At 41.4% G+C, this 19,075-nt stretch overlaps 1 protein-coding gene across 1 annotated transcript in view; it reads left to right on the top strand.

The window, feature by feature from the left end:
* The window catches only part of LOC126092652 (dynein axonemal heavy chain 1-like), an 894,951-nt gene that overhangs the window by 820,123 nt on the left and 55,753 nt on the right, over positions 1-19,075 (top strand). The window contains exon 54 of the mRNA XM_049908374.1: positions 9,930-10,082. Coding sequence (XP_049764331.1) covers positions 9,930-10,082 — 153 coding nt within the window. The remainder of the gene's footprint in view (positions 1-9,929; positions 10,083-19,075) is intronic.

The raw sequence follows: 19,075 nt of genomic DNA, 5'->3' as shown, positions 1-19,075 counted from the left end.
CTCCAAAACCTCAAAATTCCGATCAACACAATCTGGCACCACAACACCCTAATTCAGTAGTTAACCTTTCCTCCAAACCTCTCTCCCAATCCGAAACCTCTGTCCTATCCAAAGGCCTCACCTTCAGCCCCACTCCCAGATTCAACCAAACAGCCCTCGTCAAAGATTTACTATCCTACACTCGTACTCTCTGCTGGAAGTATCACTTTGCCACGAAGAAAAATGATCCTAATCCTACCCCTAATGATCCAACTCCCCAAGACACTATCCAAATTGAACCTTGCCTGGAACAGTTCCGTCCTCCATCACAGCGAGACCCACCTCCTCTTCCTCAAAATCACCCTCTCCAAACCTTCCAGGAATTTCTGACTTCCAGCCTTGCCTCTCAATCCTTCTTAAAAAACCTTAACCCTACTCCCAACATCACCACTGCTGAAGCCCAGGCTATCCGTGATCTGAAGGCTGACCGGTCCATCGTCATTCTTCCGGCGGACAAGGGTTCCACGACCGTGGTACTTGATCGTCGGGAGTATGTGGCTGAGGGACTGCGTCAGCTTTCAGACAACACCACATACAAAGTTTGCCTAGGTAATCCCATTCCTGATGTCCAGGCAGAGCTTCAAGGAATCCTCAGAACCTTAGGCCCCCTACAAAACCTTTCACCTGACTCCATCAACCTCCTGACCCCACCGACACCCCGAACCCCTACCTTCTACCTTCTTCCTAAAATTCACAAACCCAATCATCCCGGCCGCCCCATTGTAGCTGGTTACCAAGCCCCCACAGAACGTATCTCTGCCTACGTAGATCAACACCTTCAACCCATTACATGCAGTCTCCCATCCTTCATCAAAGACACCAACCACTTTCTCGAACGCCTGGAATCCTTACCCAATCCGTTACCCCCAGAAACCATCCTTGTAACCATTGATGCCACTTCCTTATACACAAATATCCCGCACGTCCAGGGCCTCGCTGCGATGGAGCACTTCCTTTCACGCCGATCGCCTGCCACCCTACCTAAAACCTCTTTCCTCATTACCTTAGCCAGCTTCATCCTGACCCACAACTTCTTCACTTTTGAAAACCAGACATACCAACAATTAAAGGGAACAGCCATGGGTACCAGGATGGCCCCCTCGTATGCCAACCTATTCATGGGTCGCTTAGAGGAAGCCTTCTTGGTTACCCAGGCCTGCCAACCCAAAGTTTGGTACAGATTTATTGATGACATCTTCATGATCTGGACTCACAGTGAAGAAGAACTCCAGAATTTCCTCTCCAATCTCAACTCCTTTGGTTCCATCAGATTCACCTGGTCCTACTCCAAATCCCATGCCACTTTCCTTGATGTTGACCTTCACCTGTCCAATGGCCAGCTTCACACGTCTGTCCACATCAAACCCACCAACAAGCAACAGTACCTCCATTACGACAGCTGCCACCCATTCCACATCAAACGGTCCCTTCCCTACAGCCTAGGTCTTCGTGGCAAACGAATCTGCTCCAGTCCGGAATCCCTGAAGCATTACACCAACAACCTGACAACAGCTTTCACATCCCGCAACTACCCTCCAGGTGTCTGTATATGTGTGGATGGATGTGTGTGTGTGTGCGAGTGTATACCCGTCCTTTTTTCCCCATAAGGTAAGTCTTTCCGCTCCCGGGACTGGAATGACTCCTTACCCTCTCCCTTAAAAACCCACATCCTTTCGTCTTTCCCTCTCCTTCCCTCTTTCCTGATGAGGCAACAGTTTGTTGCGAAAGCTTGAATTTTGTGTGTATGTTTGTGTTCGTTTGTGTGTCTGTCGACCTGCCAGCACTTTCATTTGGTAAGTCACATCATCTTTGTTTTTAGGTATATTTTTCCTTCATGGAATGTTTCCTTCTATTATAACCATATATATATATATATATATATATATATATATATATATATATATATATATATATATATATATATATATATATATATATGGCTTGTCGTCCTGTTCAGAAGGATACTGGATCTGATGTTGCTGACCCTCTGGCTGCTGTCATTAACCAATGCCTTCAGTTTGGGACTTTTCCAGGCTACTTAAAACTGGCAGAGATAGTATAAGTGTATAGAAAAGTTAATTGTATCACTCCAACCAGTTGTAGAGCAAATTCTATAATACCTGTACTAGCAAAAAGATTGAAACTGTAATGAAGAACCAACTGTTATGTTATTTTGAAGACAACCTCTTCCTGGATAACCAGCCTAGATTTAGAAGAGGAAAATCTACATTTACTGTAATGCTTGATGTAATAATTAAAATAATGGAGCATTTGAAGAAAAGAACTGTATGGCTTTAATTCTTTGTGATCTAAGCAAGGCATTTAATTGTGTCTCTCATATGATTCTGTTGGAAAAATTAAAATCTTATGGTATAAAGGGTGTTATTTTTGAGAATCTTGTCATCTTACCTAAGAGACAAGTGGGAGAGTGCTTGTATCCAGGGAGCAATCTCTTGGCACTTGGACACAGTGTAGAGCAGGGCTCCATACTTGGCCGTGTGCTCTTTTTAATGTTTGTCAATGACTTAGGTTGTGATGGTCATACCCTGTTCTTTGCAAATGATACAACATTAATGAATAAGGTTAGAAATACAGCTAAGGCACTAAAGGACTCTGAAATTTTGTTTGAAGTAGCCAAAAAGTGGTTTATAGCAAACAAAATCAAATCTAATGAAGATAAAATCCAGAAAATGTTATGCAGCCTTTGTGACTGTGGACTCAAAGCAAATGTTATTAGTGTCAAACTCCTGGAAATAACAGCTGACAGTAAGCTGACATGGATGGAATACACTGCTCATTTCTGTTCTAAATTCTAAAGAGTAATTTACCTCCCAGGGAGCTCAGATATGTGACAATGAATCAGTTCTTAATCACACAAATTGTTCCACAGCCACATTAAATATGGATTGCTGCAGCAGGGACACTCTACTGGGAGAATAATATCTTCCAGCTAGAAATTTGACTGTTGTAGGCCCCTTTTTAAGCAGCTGGGAATAATGACAATATTTAGCCAGTAAATATCTTCAAATCCCTTGCCTATGTAACAGAAAATCAAGGCTCCTTCTGCAAGAAACACAACTATGCAAGATTCACAACTATGACACAAAATAAGGCCGACAAGCTGTCGCCTAAGTAAGAAACTGGACAGTTTTCTCACAGCAGCCCTGAAGATGTTCAACCACCTTCCACTGGATGTTTGAATATTGCCATTGAGGATGTTCTTGGCTAGACTGATCTGTGTGCTCAAGCAACAACCACTATATTCTGTAAATGGATTTTTCTGTACAAGGTGATTTGTAGACTGATCAACAAGAAACATCAAGCCTCAAACCATAAACATTTAAGAGTTGTAAAATGTTGTTTATAACCACTGTTTATATCATCAGTGTTGTGTAATGTTTCTTGTCTGTTGTCTTAGTTTTGTAGTGGCTTTAATATATAATCACTAAGATGTGATGCAATCTGTCTGACCATGGCTGGTGAACAGTCTTGACCTATTAATAATAATGATATGCATAGTTGTGCTAATTTCTTATTGTATTATAATGCTTGTGTAACCTTAACCTTGTAACACTGACGCAGTGTATCCAGTCTTGACTGGCGAATGACGTAGTTAGTAAATGATGTCATTATATCTGTACTGCGTCTTTGTCAGCCGTGTATTTTGCCCTTAATCCGAGAGACATTGTGAATTGTGATTTATTAGTATCATAACATACACTTACAAATCATGTGATTATGGTACAGGAGACATGTCAAAAATTACAAACTAGAATCTAATATTAATTTTTAAAACTCTATTTAGTCTATGTAGCAGTATCTATATTTTCTTATTTTCCAGCATAGGTAAATATCTTTCTTGATAATGGACGTTTTTTTTTTTTTTCACAATGTAGTGCTAATTTGCGGTTGGATTCTGGTCAAATTATCAGTTTATCTTCCATGAACTCTTCTAATGAGTAATAACATTTGTGTATAAGAATTTCATGTAACTTCTTTTTTAGTATCCCTAGTTCCATGTTTAGAATGTTTTTGCCTTTAAGTTTGTTGTAGACTTTCATGCCCATATATTGTGGGGACTGAGCATATAATTTCAATCTATGGGCAGGAAGGTGGTTGGCTTTTCCTATTTTGTCTCTATGGTCGGCCAACCACTGTCACACGCTGTGTGATTTTAATTCTTTTTGTCTGGTCTCAGTCTGCATCTTTCTTGTCTTCATCTGTTGTCATGTCCATTGTTTGTTTTTATTCTGTGTGGGTGTTTGAAGTTTTGGGAAAAGGGACCGATGACCGTAGCAGTCTGGCCCCTTTAATCCCACAAACCAACCAACCAACAAGAAGCATAAAATTATCTTTATTCCTTGTACTGTATGGATGATCACATTGGTTTCTAATGAACAATTCCGGTTTGTTATGTAAAAATATCATTAGCTCATATATGTATAGGAAGGGGACAGTCAAAATTTTTAGTTTCTGTAATAATGGATGGCATGATTCTCTTTGCTGTGCAGTGCACATATTTCTGATAATTTTCTTCTGGAGCTTCAGTACACGAGATATATTATTGGAGCTCCCCCAGAAAATAATGCCATATCTTATCACTGATTCAAAGTAACTTAGATATGCTACTTTGCAAGTGGACATGTTAGTAGCACTTGATAATATATGCAAGGCATATGTAAAGCTACCCAGTTTGCTGCACAGGTACTCAATATGTGTGTACCAGTTTAAATTCTTATCGAGGTGTAGACTTATAAATTTGGCAGAATGCACTTCTGTTAATTCTTCAGTTTTATGATAACTAATTTCCTGGTCTATTGACTGTTTGGTTCTGAATTCATTCAAGTTTGTTCTTGATATGTTAAGCTTCAGACCATTAAACTGGAACCATGACTCTAGCTTGTCTAATGTACCAGTGACTCTATCAGGAATCATTTCTGTTTCTTCACTTTCTATCAAGACATGTGTCATCAGCAATCAGAACGGATGACGAATTTATGTTTAATGGTAAGTCATTGACATACAATAGAAAGAGAATTGGACCGAGGATCGAACCTTGCGGGTCACCCTGTGTTATTGTTTTCCAGTCTGAATGGTAGTTTACACCATTTGAAGAGATGGTTGTTCTTTGTTTTCTATTAGATAATTAAGAAGTAAGCCATTGAAGTACTGCACCCTTAATTCCATATTTTTCTAGTTTGTGGATTAGCAAGGAATGATTTATGGGATCGAAAGCCTTTGTCAGGTCGCAGAAAATTCTGGCTACTTTACTCTTTTTGTCTAGAGCTGTGCTAATTTTTTCTATGAAATTATTTATGGTGTCTGTTGTATTTTTCCCTTGCTGGAAGCCAAACTGATTGCTCAAAATAATCCCCTGTGATACAATAAAGTTTTGGATTTGGATATCAGCTACTTTCTCAAAAATTTTTGACAGCACTGGAAGGAGGGAGATAAGATGATAATTCCCCATATCTTCTCTTGACCCTTTCTTAAAAAGTGGTTTTATTTCCCCGTATTTTAATGATTCTGGAAAACAACTTTCTTCAAAAGATTTGTTGATTAATTTAACTACTGGAGGACTCACCATTTTGTACACTGATTTAATTACTTTTGCAGGTATCCCATCCCAACCCACCGAATTCTTATTTTTAGTGATAATATAATGTCTTCTGTTTCTTTCATTGTAATATTTCTAAATTTAATGGGAGATATATTGTGGCTAAAGAGATATTCACACACTTTGCCGTTTAAGAATCCCACGTACAACATCATTATTTTCAGTTTACTTGTACTCAAAGAGGTGTTTGTGCCTCCATGTCCTTGATGAAACTGATGCTCCTCTTTCACCGGACTAGAAAAGTGAGTGTCTCAGACTTGACAGTCTGAGGTACAATTTTTCTTTTTTCTGCTGAAAGAATACCAAATAATATTATTCCCTGTCAGAAGAATTTAATGGATGGCTCTGGTAAAATGGAAATGTCGTGTGGCTAGGGCCTCCCATCAGGTAGAATGGTCATCTGGTGCAAGTCTTTCAAGTTGATGCCACTTTGGCGTCTGGCTTGCCGATGGGGATGAAATGATGATGATAAGGACAACACAACACCCAGTCCCTGAATGGAGAAATCTCCAACCCAGCCGGGAATTGAACCCGGGCCGTTAAGTATGACATTCCATCACGCTGACCACTCAGCTGGACAATGCCTCTGGTGAATCAAGCACAAGTGAATTAGTATTTGTTGGTTGTGTTTCATCTCAACCCAAGATCAGTAAAAATTAAATTTGTAAAAATCTACAAATGCTGTGCAATAGCAAGATGTGTACACCAAAAGAGGAGTGAGGCACCTAATACTGTATACAGCCATGGTGAACAAAGTTCAGCGCCAGCCAGTGTGGCCACGCGGTTAAAGGCGCTTCAGTCTGGAACCGCGCGACCGCTACGGTCGCAGGTTCGAATCCTGCCTCGGGCATGGATGTGTGTGATGTCCTTAGGTTAGTTAGGTTTAATTAGTTCTAAGTTCTAGGCGACTGATGACCTCAGAAGTTAAGTCACATAGTCCTCAGAGCCATTTGAACAAAGTTCAGCCACAATCTTCACAACTACACCTTCCCTTTCTCTTCCCTTTTTCTTCTTAATTTTAAATAACTACTCTAACCAAATGCTTGGAACAGAATTAATTTTTAAGTACTCTGAAAGACCAGGAATTCTTTTTGATGAGTCATCTTACAGTTTCATGTGTAAGAGGAGAGAGAATTGAAGCTATTTGTTGAATTTATTCTTTGATGGTCGTTGATTATATTCTTATCAAAACCCCACTGCTTCTTACGTATATGAGTCAGAGCAAGAACCTGATGAATTGCTCTGCCATACCTTCCTGAGTGTCATTCTTCTCTATGCTTGCCATGACAAATGCAGATTTCATTGCAACCCCACAGTGGAACTGAAAGATTCAGATCCACTTTGAGTAACAGAGGCTCATTTGTTCCACTTTCAACTGTATTGATTCTCTGAGGAAGTACAATTACATATTTATTTCAGTGGTGTGCTGTCTAGTTGCGTTCAAGCATATGGGGGTTTAAATCCCTGCCCAGACATCCAAACTTACATTTTCCTTTGTTTCCCTAACTGCTTACAGCAAATATCGGATGGTTCTTTTGAAACAGATATCGTCAACTTCCTTCACCATACTTTCCCATGTCAAGCATGTTTTCCATCTCAAGGGACCTCATTATTGATTGACCTTGTAACACTATTATCGATTGTGAGTAGTTAGTACAGTGTAATTAAGTGTATATAACTATGAAGTGTTTATTCTTTACATGTTAAGTTCTTTGAATTGTTGGAGGGAAATGGAAAATTGTGATGCATATTTTGTTTTAACTTAACAATGTGTCAAAATAATGAAACTTTATTAAACACGTCTGGTTGTGAAAATGAAATTGTATGTAGAACACTGGTTAATACTTAGGGATCTTGTATTGTGAAATAGAAGAGACGTAGGGAACCCCCTCCACTATAGAAGGGGCTTGGCACATGAGAAAATGTGAAAGTGGCAGTCAATCTGGGCAGCAAGAGAGAGAGCATGTTAGGCACTCAGTGGCCAGCAGTCGCATAGTCAACACTGCAGGTGCCTAGTGAGGCATTCTGAAACCAAATCTATGATGGAATGGCCTCGGATGTGGTTTCCGCTGTATGTAAAATGGTGCTCTCGCATTTGGAAAGGCTCTAAAGATGATGAATATGTCACCAAGAAGAATTAAGTAGAGCTTAAAACTGCCAGAAGGAGACGTGATAGCTACTATGTGCTTGCCACCTCTATTGCGCCACTGCTTCGCCCACTTTGGGAAACATGTGTATGCCAGTATAAACCAGTGTGCTTGTGTGTGCTTTTGCAATAATAATTCAAGTGTTGGAAAATTTGTGTTTGAACTTTGAAACTGTCCTCTTCATGATACCAAGTGGGGTCCTGTCCTAAAAGTGCTAAAGACTGAGTATCCTGTTTATGAAGAAATGCAAATTTGTTTCTACTTAAATGTGCCTAAGTTTCAGTTTTAAAGTATATAAAAGTTGCCAGTAAAATCATTTGTTTCATAGATAAAGAGAGAGGCACATTATTTTAAACTTGTTAAAAGAACTTTATTTTGCTTTGAATTGCCACTACTTTGATTTTGCCAAAGTTTAATGCTAAAGAGTATAAATGTTGATAATTAAAATCACTTGCTTAGTATGTAATGAAAAAGGCACATAATGCTAAACCTGTATGAAACTTTACTTTACCTTGAATTTATTTCCGAAGCTAAATAAGAATATTGCTAGTGTAAATTGTTATAAAGCATTGAGGACTAAATAATCTTAAGTGGGGTTGTAATTCAGCATTTGTGTGATGCAAATTGTTTCTGAAATATGTGCATAGTTGCTGATAAAAAAAGGGACAGTTTAAGGGCCCCCACTTTAATCTTTGCTAGTAGGAAAATGTTAATTTCAATTCGGTTTTTGCTATTGAAATCTGGAACATTTCCACAGTAGAGTAACATGAAATATCTAATACAGTGTTAAATTATTGCATTTGTGATGTGTACGTGTTAGTCAAACTTGAACACTTGTCAGATGCCACTTAGTCTCGTGAGGTCTTGGAGAACATATTGTGCTGAATTAATTGATGGTTGAGGTAGTAATTATAGTTAACAGGAGTAAAGTCTCTCTTACATTTCTGTGATTGCCAACCTATGCTATTAATAGCTACTGTTATCCACTGTGAATTTCACCTGGTAGTTGTGTGTGTTCATTTCACTTTACTAAAACAGAATTTATGAAAGTCACTTTTGCAAGAGTATATTTAAATCCACTGAAAATAATGTTTTCACATTATTATGCCTAATTAGGCTGGTGATCGTTTATTATTTCATTTGAGGGAACTTTATTGCTTTCATTTCTTACAAAATTAAAGTCTTTCTGCTTTCTACTAGTTACCATAGTACGAAATTCAGACATGATATCCTCTGTCCATTAGGTTAACACATGATCAATTTCAAATTCCTCCCAGAGGGTAATGCTTACTGCAAGTTAAGCTTATATTTGGCATTTTACATTGTGCGGTAGCGTTAAAACCTTTCATCTTTCCTCTCTCCCACCCCCTCCTTCTCAATAAAACTCCCCACCCTGCACCATATGTATAAGCTGAGGGCTATTGGCTGCTTGTTAACCAGATGTAAAGGACAAGACAATATAACAAAGTGCAGTGTTACTGTTGTATGCAGTAGCTTTTAAATTTTTTCACAAAGAAAAAAAAAGCTTTGCAATGCCCAGCTGCCCAACACTTCTCTGCGTGCTCAGTAAATGGAATTTGATAGCATAAACAGGCGGGGAACAACCTGTCCTGATGTTACTTCAGAGGCAATCTGGCATCCATATTCCGTGTCACAAAATTGGTCATGATGATAAATAGTAACACAGCAGTGATATTATATCATCTGTGAATAAGCAAAATGTGCGTGTTCATTATGGAAAGAATATTTATTCATTCCGTCACTTGTTACTTCAGATGTTGCAGCTGTGCCATGATGGTTTTGTGTCCCATTTCATATAAGCAATAGAAAAAATAATTTAATAATAAAGTATGTGTTGTGACTCGCCGATCATTCAAAGCGCCGCCGCGCAATTACACGCGTCCTCTACGTGCGGCGCTGTCTGCCAGCCATGCAGCAGCTGCGCCACCTAAGTGGCTAGACGAGCAGCGGTCGCTAGACTGGGACTCAGTGCTCATTCGAATGCTAACGTGTACACTTGTCAACTTACTCTGTGACTTATATGTGTTGTGTCGTTCTGAAATATATGCGTTAAACTTGACTTTATAACAGTATGTTTTATAATCAGATATGTTTATCTCCTTCAGGTTCTCATGTACACTGCTGGTCACATTAACTATGGTGGTCGAGTCACAGATGATTGGGACAGGAGGTGTATCATGAATGTTCTTGCTGATTATTACAGAATTGAAGTGTGCGATGAAAATCATCAGTTTGAAGAGACTGGAATCTACCATCAGGTGAGTCATGGTGTTACACCACTTGTTGAAACATTTTACTTTGTACATATTTTGTAATTGCTACTGTTTACCTATTTCTAGTCTTAGGAAGAAGATTTAGGTACTTGATATATTTATAGAATATTTAACAAAAATGGCCATGGGAAAACTTTTCAGTAATTTTGGTGCTGTATATGAATCTTAACCATCTTAGCAAAGTGCCAGTGATGCTACCTGAATAACTCTTGGAACTGCTATAGTGATGATTTTTTTTAATAATTCATATATTCTTTCTGTGAACAAAATATCATCTGACAGGAATAGTGTTTTATACGACTGCACTGAAAAGTGGATCAGATTTGATAGCTGTTGCACACTTTTTTGCGAGGGCACTAATTTAGTAGTGTATGTATGTAGTCTATACAGTTTTATGTTGCATGTAATTGTATTAGGTGCTAGATTGTAGATTGTACACTCCTGGAAATGGAAAAAAGAATACATTGACACCGGTGTGTCAGACCCACCATACTTGCTCCGGACACTGCGAGAGGGCTGTACAAGCAATGATCACACGCACGGCACAGCGGACACACCAGGAACCGCGGTGTTGGCCGTCGAATGGCGCTAGCTTCGCAGCATTTGTGCACCGCCGCCGTCAGTGTCAGCCAGTTTGCCGTGGCATACGGAGCTCCATCGCAGTCTTTAACACTGGTAGCATGTCGCGACAGCGTGGACGTGAACCGTATGTGCAGTTGACGGACTTTGAGCGAGGGCATATAGTGGGCATGCGGGAGGCCGGGTGGACGTACCGCCGAATTGCTCAACACATGGGGCGTGAGGTCTCCACAGTACATCGATGTTGTCGCCAGTGGTCGGCGGAAGGTGCACGTGCCCGTCGACCTGGGACCGGACCGCAGCGACGCACGGATGCACGCCAAGACCGTAGGATCCTACGCAGTGCCGTAGGGGACCGCACCGCCACTTCCCAGCAAATTAGGGACACTGTTGCTCCTGGGGTATCGGCGAGGACCATTCGCAACCGTCTCCATGAAGCTGGGCTACGGTCCCGCACACCGTTAGGCCGTCTTCCGCTCACGCCCCAACATCGTGCAGCCCGCCTCCAGTGGTGTCGCGACAGGCATGAATGGAGGAACGAATGGAGATGTGTCGTCTTCAGCGATGAGAGTCGCTTCTGCCTTGGTGCCAATGATGGTCGTATGCGTGTTTGGCGCCGTGCAGGTGAGCGCCACAATCAGGACTGCATACGACCGAGGCACACAGGGCCAACACCCGGCATCATGGTGTGGGGAGCGATCTCCTACACTGGCCGTACACCACTGGTGATCGTCAAGGGGACACTGAATAGTGCACGGTACATCCAAACCGTCATCGAACCCATCGTTCTACCATTCCTAGACCGGCAAGGGAACTTGCTGTTCCAACAGGACAATGCACGTCCGCATGTATCCCGTGCCACCCAACGTGCTCTAGAAGGTAAGGTGTAAGTCAACTACCCTGGCCAGCAAGATCTCCGGATCTGTCCCCCATTGAGCATGTTTGGGACTGGATGAAGCGTCGTCTCACGCGGTCTGCACGTCCAGCACGAACGCTGGTCCAACTGAGGCGCCAGGTGGAAATGGCATGGCAAGCCATTCCACAGGACTACATCCAGCATCTCTACGATCGTCTCCATGGGAGAATAGCAGCCTGCATTGCTGCGAAAGGTGGATATACACTGTACTAGTGCCGACATTGTGCATGCTCTGTTGCCTGTGTCTATGTGCCTGTGGTTCTGTCAGTGTGATCATGTGATGTATCTGACCCCAGGAATGTGTCAATAAAGTTTCCCCTTCCTGGGACAACGAATTCACGGTGTTCTTATTTCAATTTCCAGGAGTGTATTTTATTGGTCCAGTTGTCTACATAGCAGCTTATATGTAAGACATTAGACAAATCAGTTTATAAATATACAGGTGAAAGTGATATGCATACTTATCAAAGAGACAACAATATACCACATATGTTAAGTCTTTTTATAGTTGTTGTTGTGGTCTTCAGTCCAGAGGCTGGTTTGATGTAGCTCTCATTTTTATAGTACATTTTGTGAATTTAAATGTTTTTCAATGGAGTAAAAGCTGTGATGCTGTAAAAATGACTTAAAAAATTTGCCAGGTATTAGTAATTGTATTTATATTTTCAAGAAGTAACAAAGTGTAACCCACATTTTGAAAGTACCATTTTAGCATACGTATGTGTTGATTTGGAGTTATTGCTTTTATATTTTCAAGAAGTAACAAAGTTTAAACCACATTTTGAAAGTAAAGTGTTCATGAATACCAGGGTTTTTGTGTACTTTGCAGCATTCTAAAGGGAACACACATCATAAAAAAATGTAAATTTATTGGGTCATGGAGTGACAGGAAGAATACAATTATGCAGAGTCATGGAGTAACAACAAGAAGAAGACAGAGTAAAGGGCTACTCACTTATGAAACAACAACAACAAGAGACCCTGGAGGCCCATATATAAACTTAAAAAGATGCTGTCTCCATCTAGTGGTGCTGGCTTCATCGTGTGCACACATGGTGATCCAGGTGACTGCAGATGGTCATGGTGTCATGGTGCAGCCTCAGGAAGTCACCTCGGGTATCTGTGGGCATGCCATTTGAATGTCAGCATGCACTATGCTTGCCATAGTAACCCGACTTGTGTTTGCAGTAGGAATAGTAGTGTGCTACTACACTCCTCGCTCGTTGTGGGGGGAAGGACCAGATGTTGCTATCACTGATTCTGTTATAGCAGATAGCATCAGGGGCAGCAGCCAAGACCACTGTGTATTGGTGAAAGTGACTGGGACAAGAGTGCCCCCACTACCTGCAGACCCAAGGGTGACCAGTGGACAAGACCACTGATAGGGAGCAGGAGCCATCTGGACATCAGAGTCCAAGATATGTGGCATTCTCTCAGCCAGTGACAATGGCAGACTGAAGAAGTGGGTAGTCTCTGGAAATGGAGAACTGGCTAACATCCTCTCTGATGTGCACAGTGGGAGGTGTTTGGACTGGTCGTGGGAAGCAAACCCTCTGCTAGTGCCGATGAAGTGGTGTTCACTAAGGAAGGCAGGTATGGACAGGCCTGCCCAACACCCAGAGTGACCAGGGCCAAACTAAGGATGAGCTGTCAAACCCACACTAGAGAAGGGGCTCTGCATCTCTCCTGGCATGCAACTGGTTCTGGTGTTATGGCATGAGTTGATCTTCGGTGTGAACATTGAGATGTCTGAAATCTGTTGAGGGCACCATCAAATGCCCCTGACCAAAAATGGCATGCCTGGTGTGAATGTTAATGAAATTGGTGGAGGTGGGTGACACCAGCTCAGCAGCAAGAGCTTGAGAAGCATCTACAGCTGAGAGCCGTGCAGCAGTTTGGCAGAACTTCAGCCGTGTCTTAAATTTGGACAAAGAGTTTCACCTCCATTCGACTGTGGATGAAAGGGAGGTGCCATGACATGCTAAACGCCATTGTGTGTACGAAATGCCTTGAAATTTTACAACGCAAATAAACTATGGAAAGCTGGAAAAAGTGAGACCCAGAAAGATTGTATTTGAGGCCCCCAGAAAACAGTAAACAAGGAACGGAAGTTGTTTAGGCGATCCTCCATGATCCCACCTGTCACGATGATATCAAGGTAGTTAATGCAGTGAGTGACAGCTGATGTAACCTGTTCTAAAAATGTTGAGATATGGTGGGTGCACTTGCACTCCCAAACATTCCTGTTGATACTGTTAAAGGCCGAAAGATGTATTAACCACAAGCAATGGTTTTGATGTCCTGTCCAAAGGAATCTGAAGGCAGTCGTTTGCCAAGTTGATTTTCAAAAAGAATTGAGCCTACCAACATTGTGAGTAGTTTCTTTAGGCAACATAGGGTGTAAGTGTCTATGAAAGTATTAATAGTGACCTTGAAGTCACCGCAGAGCTCTAGCTGATCAGAAGGCTTATTTACAATCACTAAGGGTATAACCCATTCACTTGAGGAAATCAGTTTATTCGCTCCCAGTGATATAAAGCAATCCATTTCTGACGTAACCTGGTCATATGAAGCTACTGGCACCAGCTGCACCCAGAAACAGTGGGTGCAAGCAGGCAGAGGGTTTGAGGGTGACATGTTGTTAAATTGTATGCACAACATAACCCTGTGACAAACAGATTTGAAAACTCATAACACAAGGAGTCCAATTTGTGATATGGCACTTGATCTGACACCAGATGCAATACATTTTTAATAAAAAACCAATAGCAGCAAAGGCATCTAACCCAGACAAGTTTTAAGTAATCATACCATTGACCAGCAAGGACATAATCAACCGAACAGCTGACTTCTAAACTGCATCAGCGATGCGTTTGGTGAGAATAGGTATCTGTTGTTTTTTTATAGCTTACCAATAAATGGTTGATGCTTGATGTAGGTTCAGAAGTTGAGTAGGGACAAGGTGGCCTCTGTAAAGTAGTAATGGCTGATCCATCACCCGCACTTCTACAAAAAATTTCTTCTGGCCTTCAGAGAATGGCAAACTCAACAATGAAAACAGTATAAATATTAACTTCCCTTGGTTCCTGAAATGACTCAGAGAGGGGGTGCAGCAGAAATCAACATACTGCTGCTATGCAATATTTTTGGTTACATTTACCAAGTGGTCCAGTGCTTGGGGCTATCTGGCTGCGTGTGCTGTACAAAATTACACTGAGGTGACAAAAGTCATGGGATATTGATATGCACGTATACAGATTGCAGTAGTATCGTGTGCACAAGGTGTACAAGGACAGTGCATTGGTGAAGCTATCAGGTGATTCATGTGAAAAGATGTCTAATGGGATTATGGCCACATGATGGGAATTAACACACTTTGGGCGCAGAATGGTAGTTGGAGCAAGAGGCATGGAACATTTTATTTCAAAAATTGTTAGGGAATTCAATATGTTGGGGTCCACTGTGTCAAGAGTGTGCCAAGGATCCCTCATTTCAGCCATGACCTCTCACCACAGACAATGCAGTGGCTGACAGCCTTCAGTTAATGCCCGAGAGCAGTGGTGTTTGCATATAGTTGTCAGTACTAACAGGCAAGCAACACTGCATGAAATAACCAGAAATCAAACATATCCGTTAGGACATTAGGGCAGTGCCACATAATTTGGTGTTAATGGGCTATTGTAGCAGACAACAGAAGCAAGTACTTTGATTACAGCACGACACCACCTGCAGCATTTCTCTTGGGTTGTTGGTTGGCCCCTAGATGTCTGCAAAACCATGGGCTGGTCAGATGAGTCCCTATTTCAGTTGGTAAGAGCTGATGGTAGGGTTTGAGTATGGATGTGAGCTCACAAAGCCATGGACCGAAGTTGTCAATAAGGCACGTGCAAGCTGGTGGTGGCTACATAATGGTGTGTGCTGTGTTTACGTGGAATGGACTGGATTGTCTGGTCCAACTGAACCAATCCTTGACTGTAAATGGTTATGTTTGGCTGCCTGGAGACCATTTGCAGCCAACTGTTGACTCCTTCCCCCCACCCCCCACCCCCACAAAAAAAAAAAAAAAAAATCATGGATGACAATGCATCATATCACAGGTCCACAGTTGTTCGCAATTAGTTTGAAGTACATGCTGGGTGGTTCGAGCAAATGATTTGGCCACCCATATTGCCCGACATGAACCCCATGGAACATTTATGGGCATAATCAAGGCATCACTTAGTGCACAAAATCCTGCACCAGCAGCATTTTCGCAATTACAGACAGCTATAGAGGCAGTGTATCTAAATGTTTCTGCGGGGGACTTCCAGTGACTTGTCGAGTGGAGTTGATCCACTTCACTGTGCAAAAGGAGATCTGACATAATATTAGCACATATCCCATGAGTTTTGTCATCTCTGTGTAGAGGTGCCTGAAGGAAGTGTCGTTCACTGTTTCTACTGCAATGACATGTTTGGCCGTATTGGATTGTTTGTTCTGTGGCTACCTCTTTTTCCCCCTGTGTGCTTGGTCCATGTGTCAGGGTTGCATGCTGTCGACAATGGTGACATCACTCCAGGCCTCTAATTGGCAGCCCAGGTGTGGGTGGCCTCAGAACAACTGCGCAGTATTGAAAACCTTCTCCATTGTAGGGTCCTCAAGTTGAAAGGCACACTGACACACTTCCTTATCTAAGGCTGAATGAACAATTACATCTCTGACCATCATGTCTGCATATGACACCTGATACTTAGCTGTGATGAATCTACATTCACGACTGAGGCTGTGTAGCTCAGTCGCCCAAGCACAGTACAGTTTCTGTTTGCGTCACTGGTAGAATTCAACATGCACAGTGATCACTTGTGTATGTTTGCAGTGATAGGCTGACCGCAAACTACACATTTCATCAAAAGAGAGTAATGTTTGGTCTTGGAGAGTAGCTAACTGGCACTGTAAGTGATACGTAAGAGAGGATATCAATGATAAGAAAAGAGCTTTAGAAACCTTGCTGGTCACTTGAACAGCAACAAAATGTTGGCAAAACCTCTTCTTGTAAGTATCCCAGTGTTCACAGATCCATGGTAGGGTGGGAATGGGAGTGGCTGAACAACCAGCAGCAAGGCCTGAATCAACATAGCAAACAACCATTCCAACACTGCCATGTTCATCTTCTGTTGTTGCAGGAATGACTGGAGTAGACATCCATGGCAGAATTGATTGGCAGAAAAACTATAAGATTCGAAACATACAAAAATCCTACCCTCACTAGTCACCACTTGTGTTCTAACTAGGAACACAGGCAAACATAAAGCCATAAAAGAAATAAGAATTTATTGGGTTATGGAGTGACAAATACAATGTAGGTAGAGTCGCAGGGTGACAGCAGCAACAGTACAGAGCAGATAGTTACAAATGTAGGAAACATTAAAAACTGTATGGCCTTATAAAGATACTGTCTCCATCTGGTGTTGCTGGCCTCATGCTACATATGCATGGCACTCTAGGTAACTGCGGTGAGAGATGATGCTGCCCTTGGTGTCCTTCTCGGGTTCTGTGGGTAGACCGTTCGAATGTTGGGGTGCACTATGCTTGCTGAAGTGGCCTGCCCTGCATTCACAGTATATGTAGTAACCGGCAAGTTACTGCATGTGGTCCTTACCTATTACATTTATTTTGAAGAATAGGAGGGTTTATATGATGTAGACACATGGTAAAGGAGAGATACCAAAAATCATAAACAGAGGTTTACAGAAGTCTCTAGGTTTGCATCCAAACATGATTCTGATAGCTCTTTCTTGATGCCTTGAAAGAGCTGATAGCTGGTTTAGAGTTTCCCCAGAAAGTCAACCACATATTTAAGGCAAGAATGAAAGTATGTGTGGTTTGCATTCATTATTATTTTCTCATTGCAACAGGTTTTAGTGAGCAAAGAATCTCTTGCTCAGTTTTGTGTTAAGGCATTTAATATGTTTATTGCATTTTGCATTACTTTGCAATGATAGTCCTAAAGATTCAGTTTCCGTACTGTTACCGACTAAGTCAGCATTGATGGAGGCAAGTGGGGTGTGTGTCTTCTTGTTTGGAGTAGTGCAAAATTTTATTGCAATAGTTTTTATTTTTTACTTTCCCTGTTAATAGAATTGTGGTATCATCTGGAAATAAGATTATTTTATGAGCATCCACATTTAAGATTACATCATTTGCGTACAGAAAGAATAGAAGGGGTCCCATTACTGATCCTTGGGGTACATCATATTTAATTATTTTATAGTCTGACAAGTGTTGAGAAATAGTTTTTAGGTTGATATTTGTGTAATTCAGGCAGATTATTTGCTTAGAATTGCTCAGGAAGGAACTGATCCAATTGTTGGACAGATCTTGAATATCATATTTTTTCAAGTTTTGACAGCAGAATCGTATGATCCACCTCATAAGAAGCATTTCATAGGTCACTAAATACTCCTGTTGATTCCTGTTTCTTGTCCATCAGGCTAGGTATGCAGTTGATGCACTCATAAACGTCCATTGTTGCTGACTTCATAATTTCGAATCTGTGTTGCTCAATACATAGTATATTGTTTATTCTTATGATTTCTGTAAATTTGTCATACATGAATTTTTCTAATATTTTTGGAATGCAAGGGGAAATTGTGGTGGGTCTGAAGTTATTTATGTTATGTGTCTTGTCTTTTGTATACACTCCGAATGACCTTAGATATTTTCAGTACATCACGGAAAGTGCATGCTTCAAGTGAGCTGTCACAAAAGTGAGTATTTCCATTAGGTTTGGTGCAGTCTTCTTTAAGACTGTAGCAGGGACACCATTAATGCCAGCAGAGTTTGACTTTTTTAGTCCTTTTGTTGATATGTATTTGCAAACTGAAATGACAAATGAAAATTTTTACCAAGGCTGGGATTAAAACTGGTGTGTGCTGCTCACTAGTCAGACATAACCACTATGCCATCCTGTCACAGTGGCTTTGCACAACTGCACGGACTGCTGTAGCGTGCCTCCCTCCTCAGTCCAGATTTTTATTCATCACTTTAGTCTGCATACATACAACATAGATGTTCGAGACCTGAAAAGTTTCATCCTTTTATTGATTTTGTTCCTTCATCTTGTGAAACAGAGCCAATGTACATTGACACTCTACATGCACTTACACTCATCAGCCAGAACATTATATAAACCTGTCCAGGTGATTGCAGATCATGTGGTGAGGAATGACTGCTAGTCAGACACATGCAGAGTGTATGTATTGTCAGTGAGCATGCAGTCCATGTGTAGAACAGCGAAGACGTGTGATCTATCTGAGTTTGACTGAGGGTAGATTGTGTTGGCCTGGAGGCTCAGCACAACTTGTCAGGTGTTCAAGGAGTGCTGTGGTGAGTATTTTCAACATATGGCAATACCAGATCAAGACGTCTTGGGGTTGGGCAGCCACCCTTATTCCAGATGTTGGACCAACATGTGGTGAAACCAGATCAAGACGTGGGCAGCCAC

The sequence above is a fragment of the Schistocerca cancellata genome, chromosome 7, assembly GCF_023864275.1.
Source record: "Schistocerca cancellata isolate TAMUIC-IGC-003103 chromosome 7, iqSchCanc2.1, whole genome shotgun sequence".
Classification (NCBI taxonomy): domain Eukaryota; kingdom Metazoa; phylum Arthropoda; class Insecta; order Orthoptera; family Acrididae; genus Schistocerca; species Schistocerca cancellata.
This window is presented reverse-complemented; position numbering and strand designations above follow the sequence as displayed.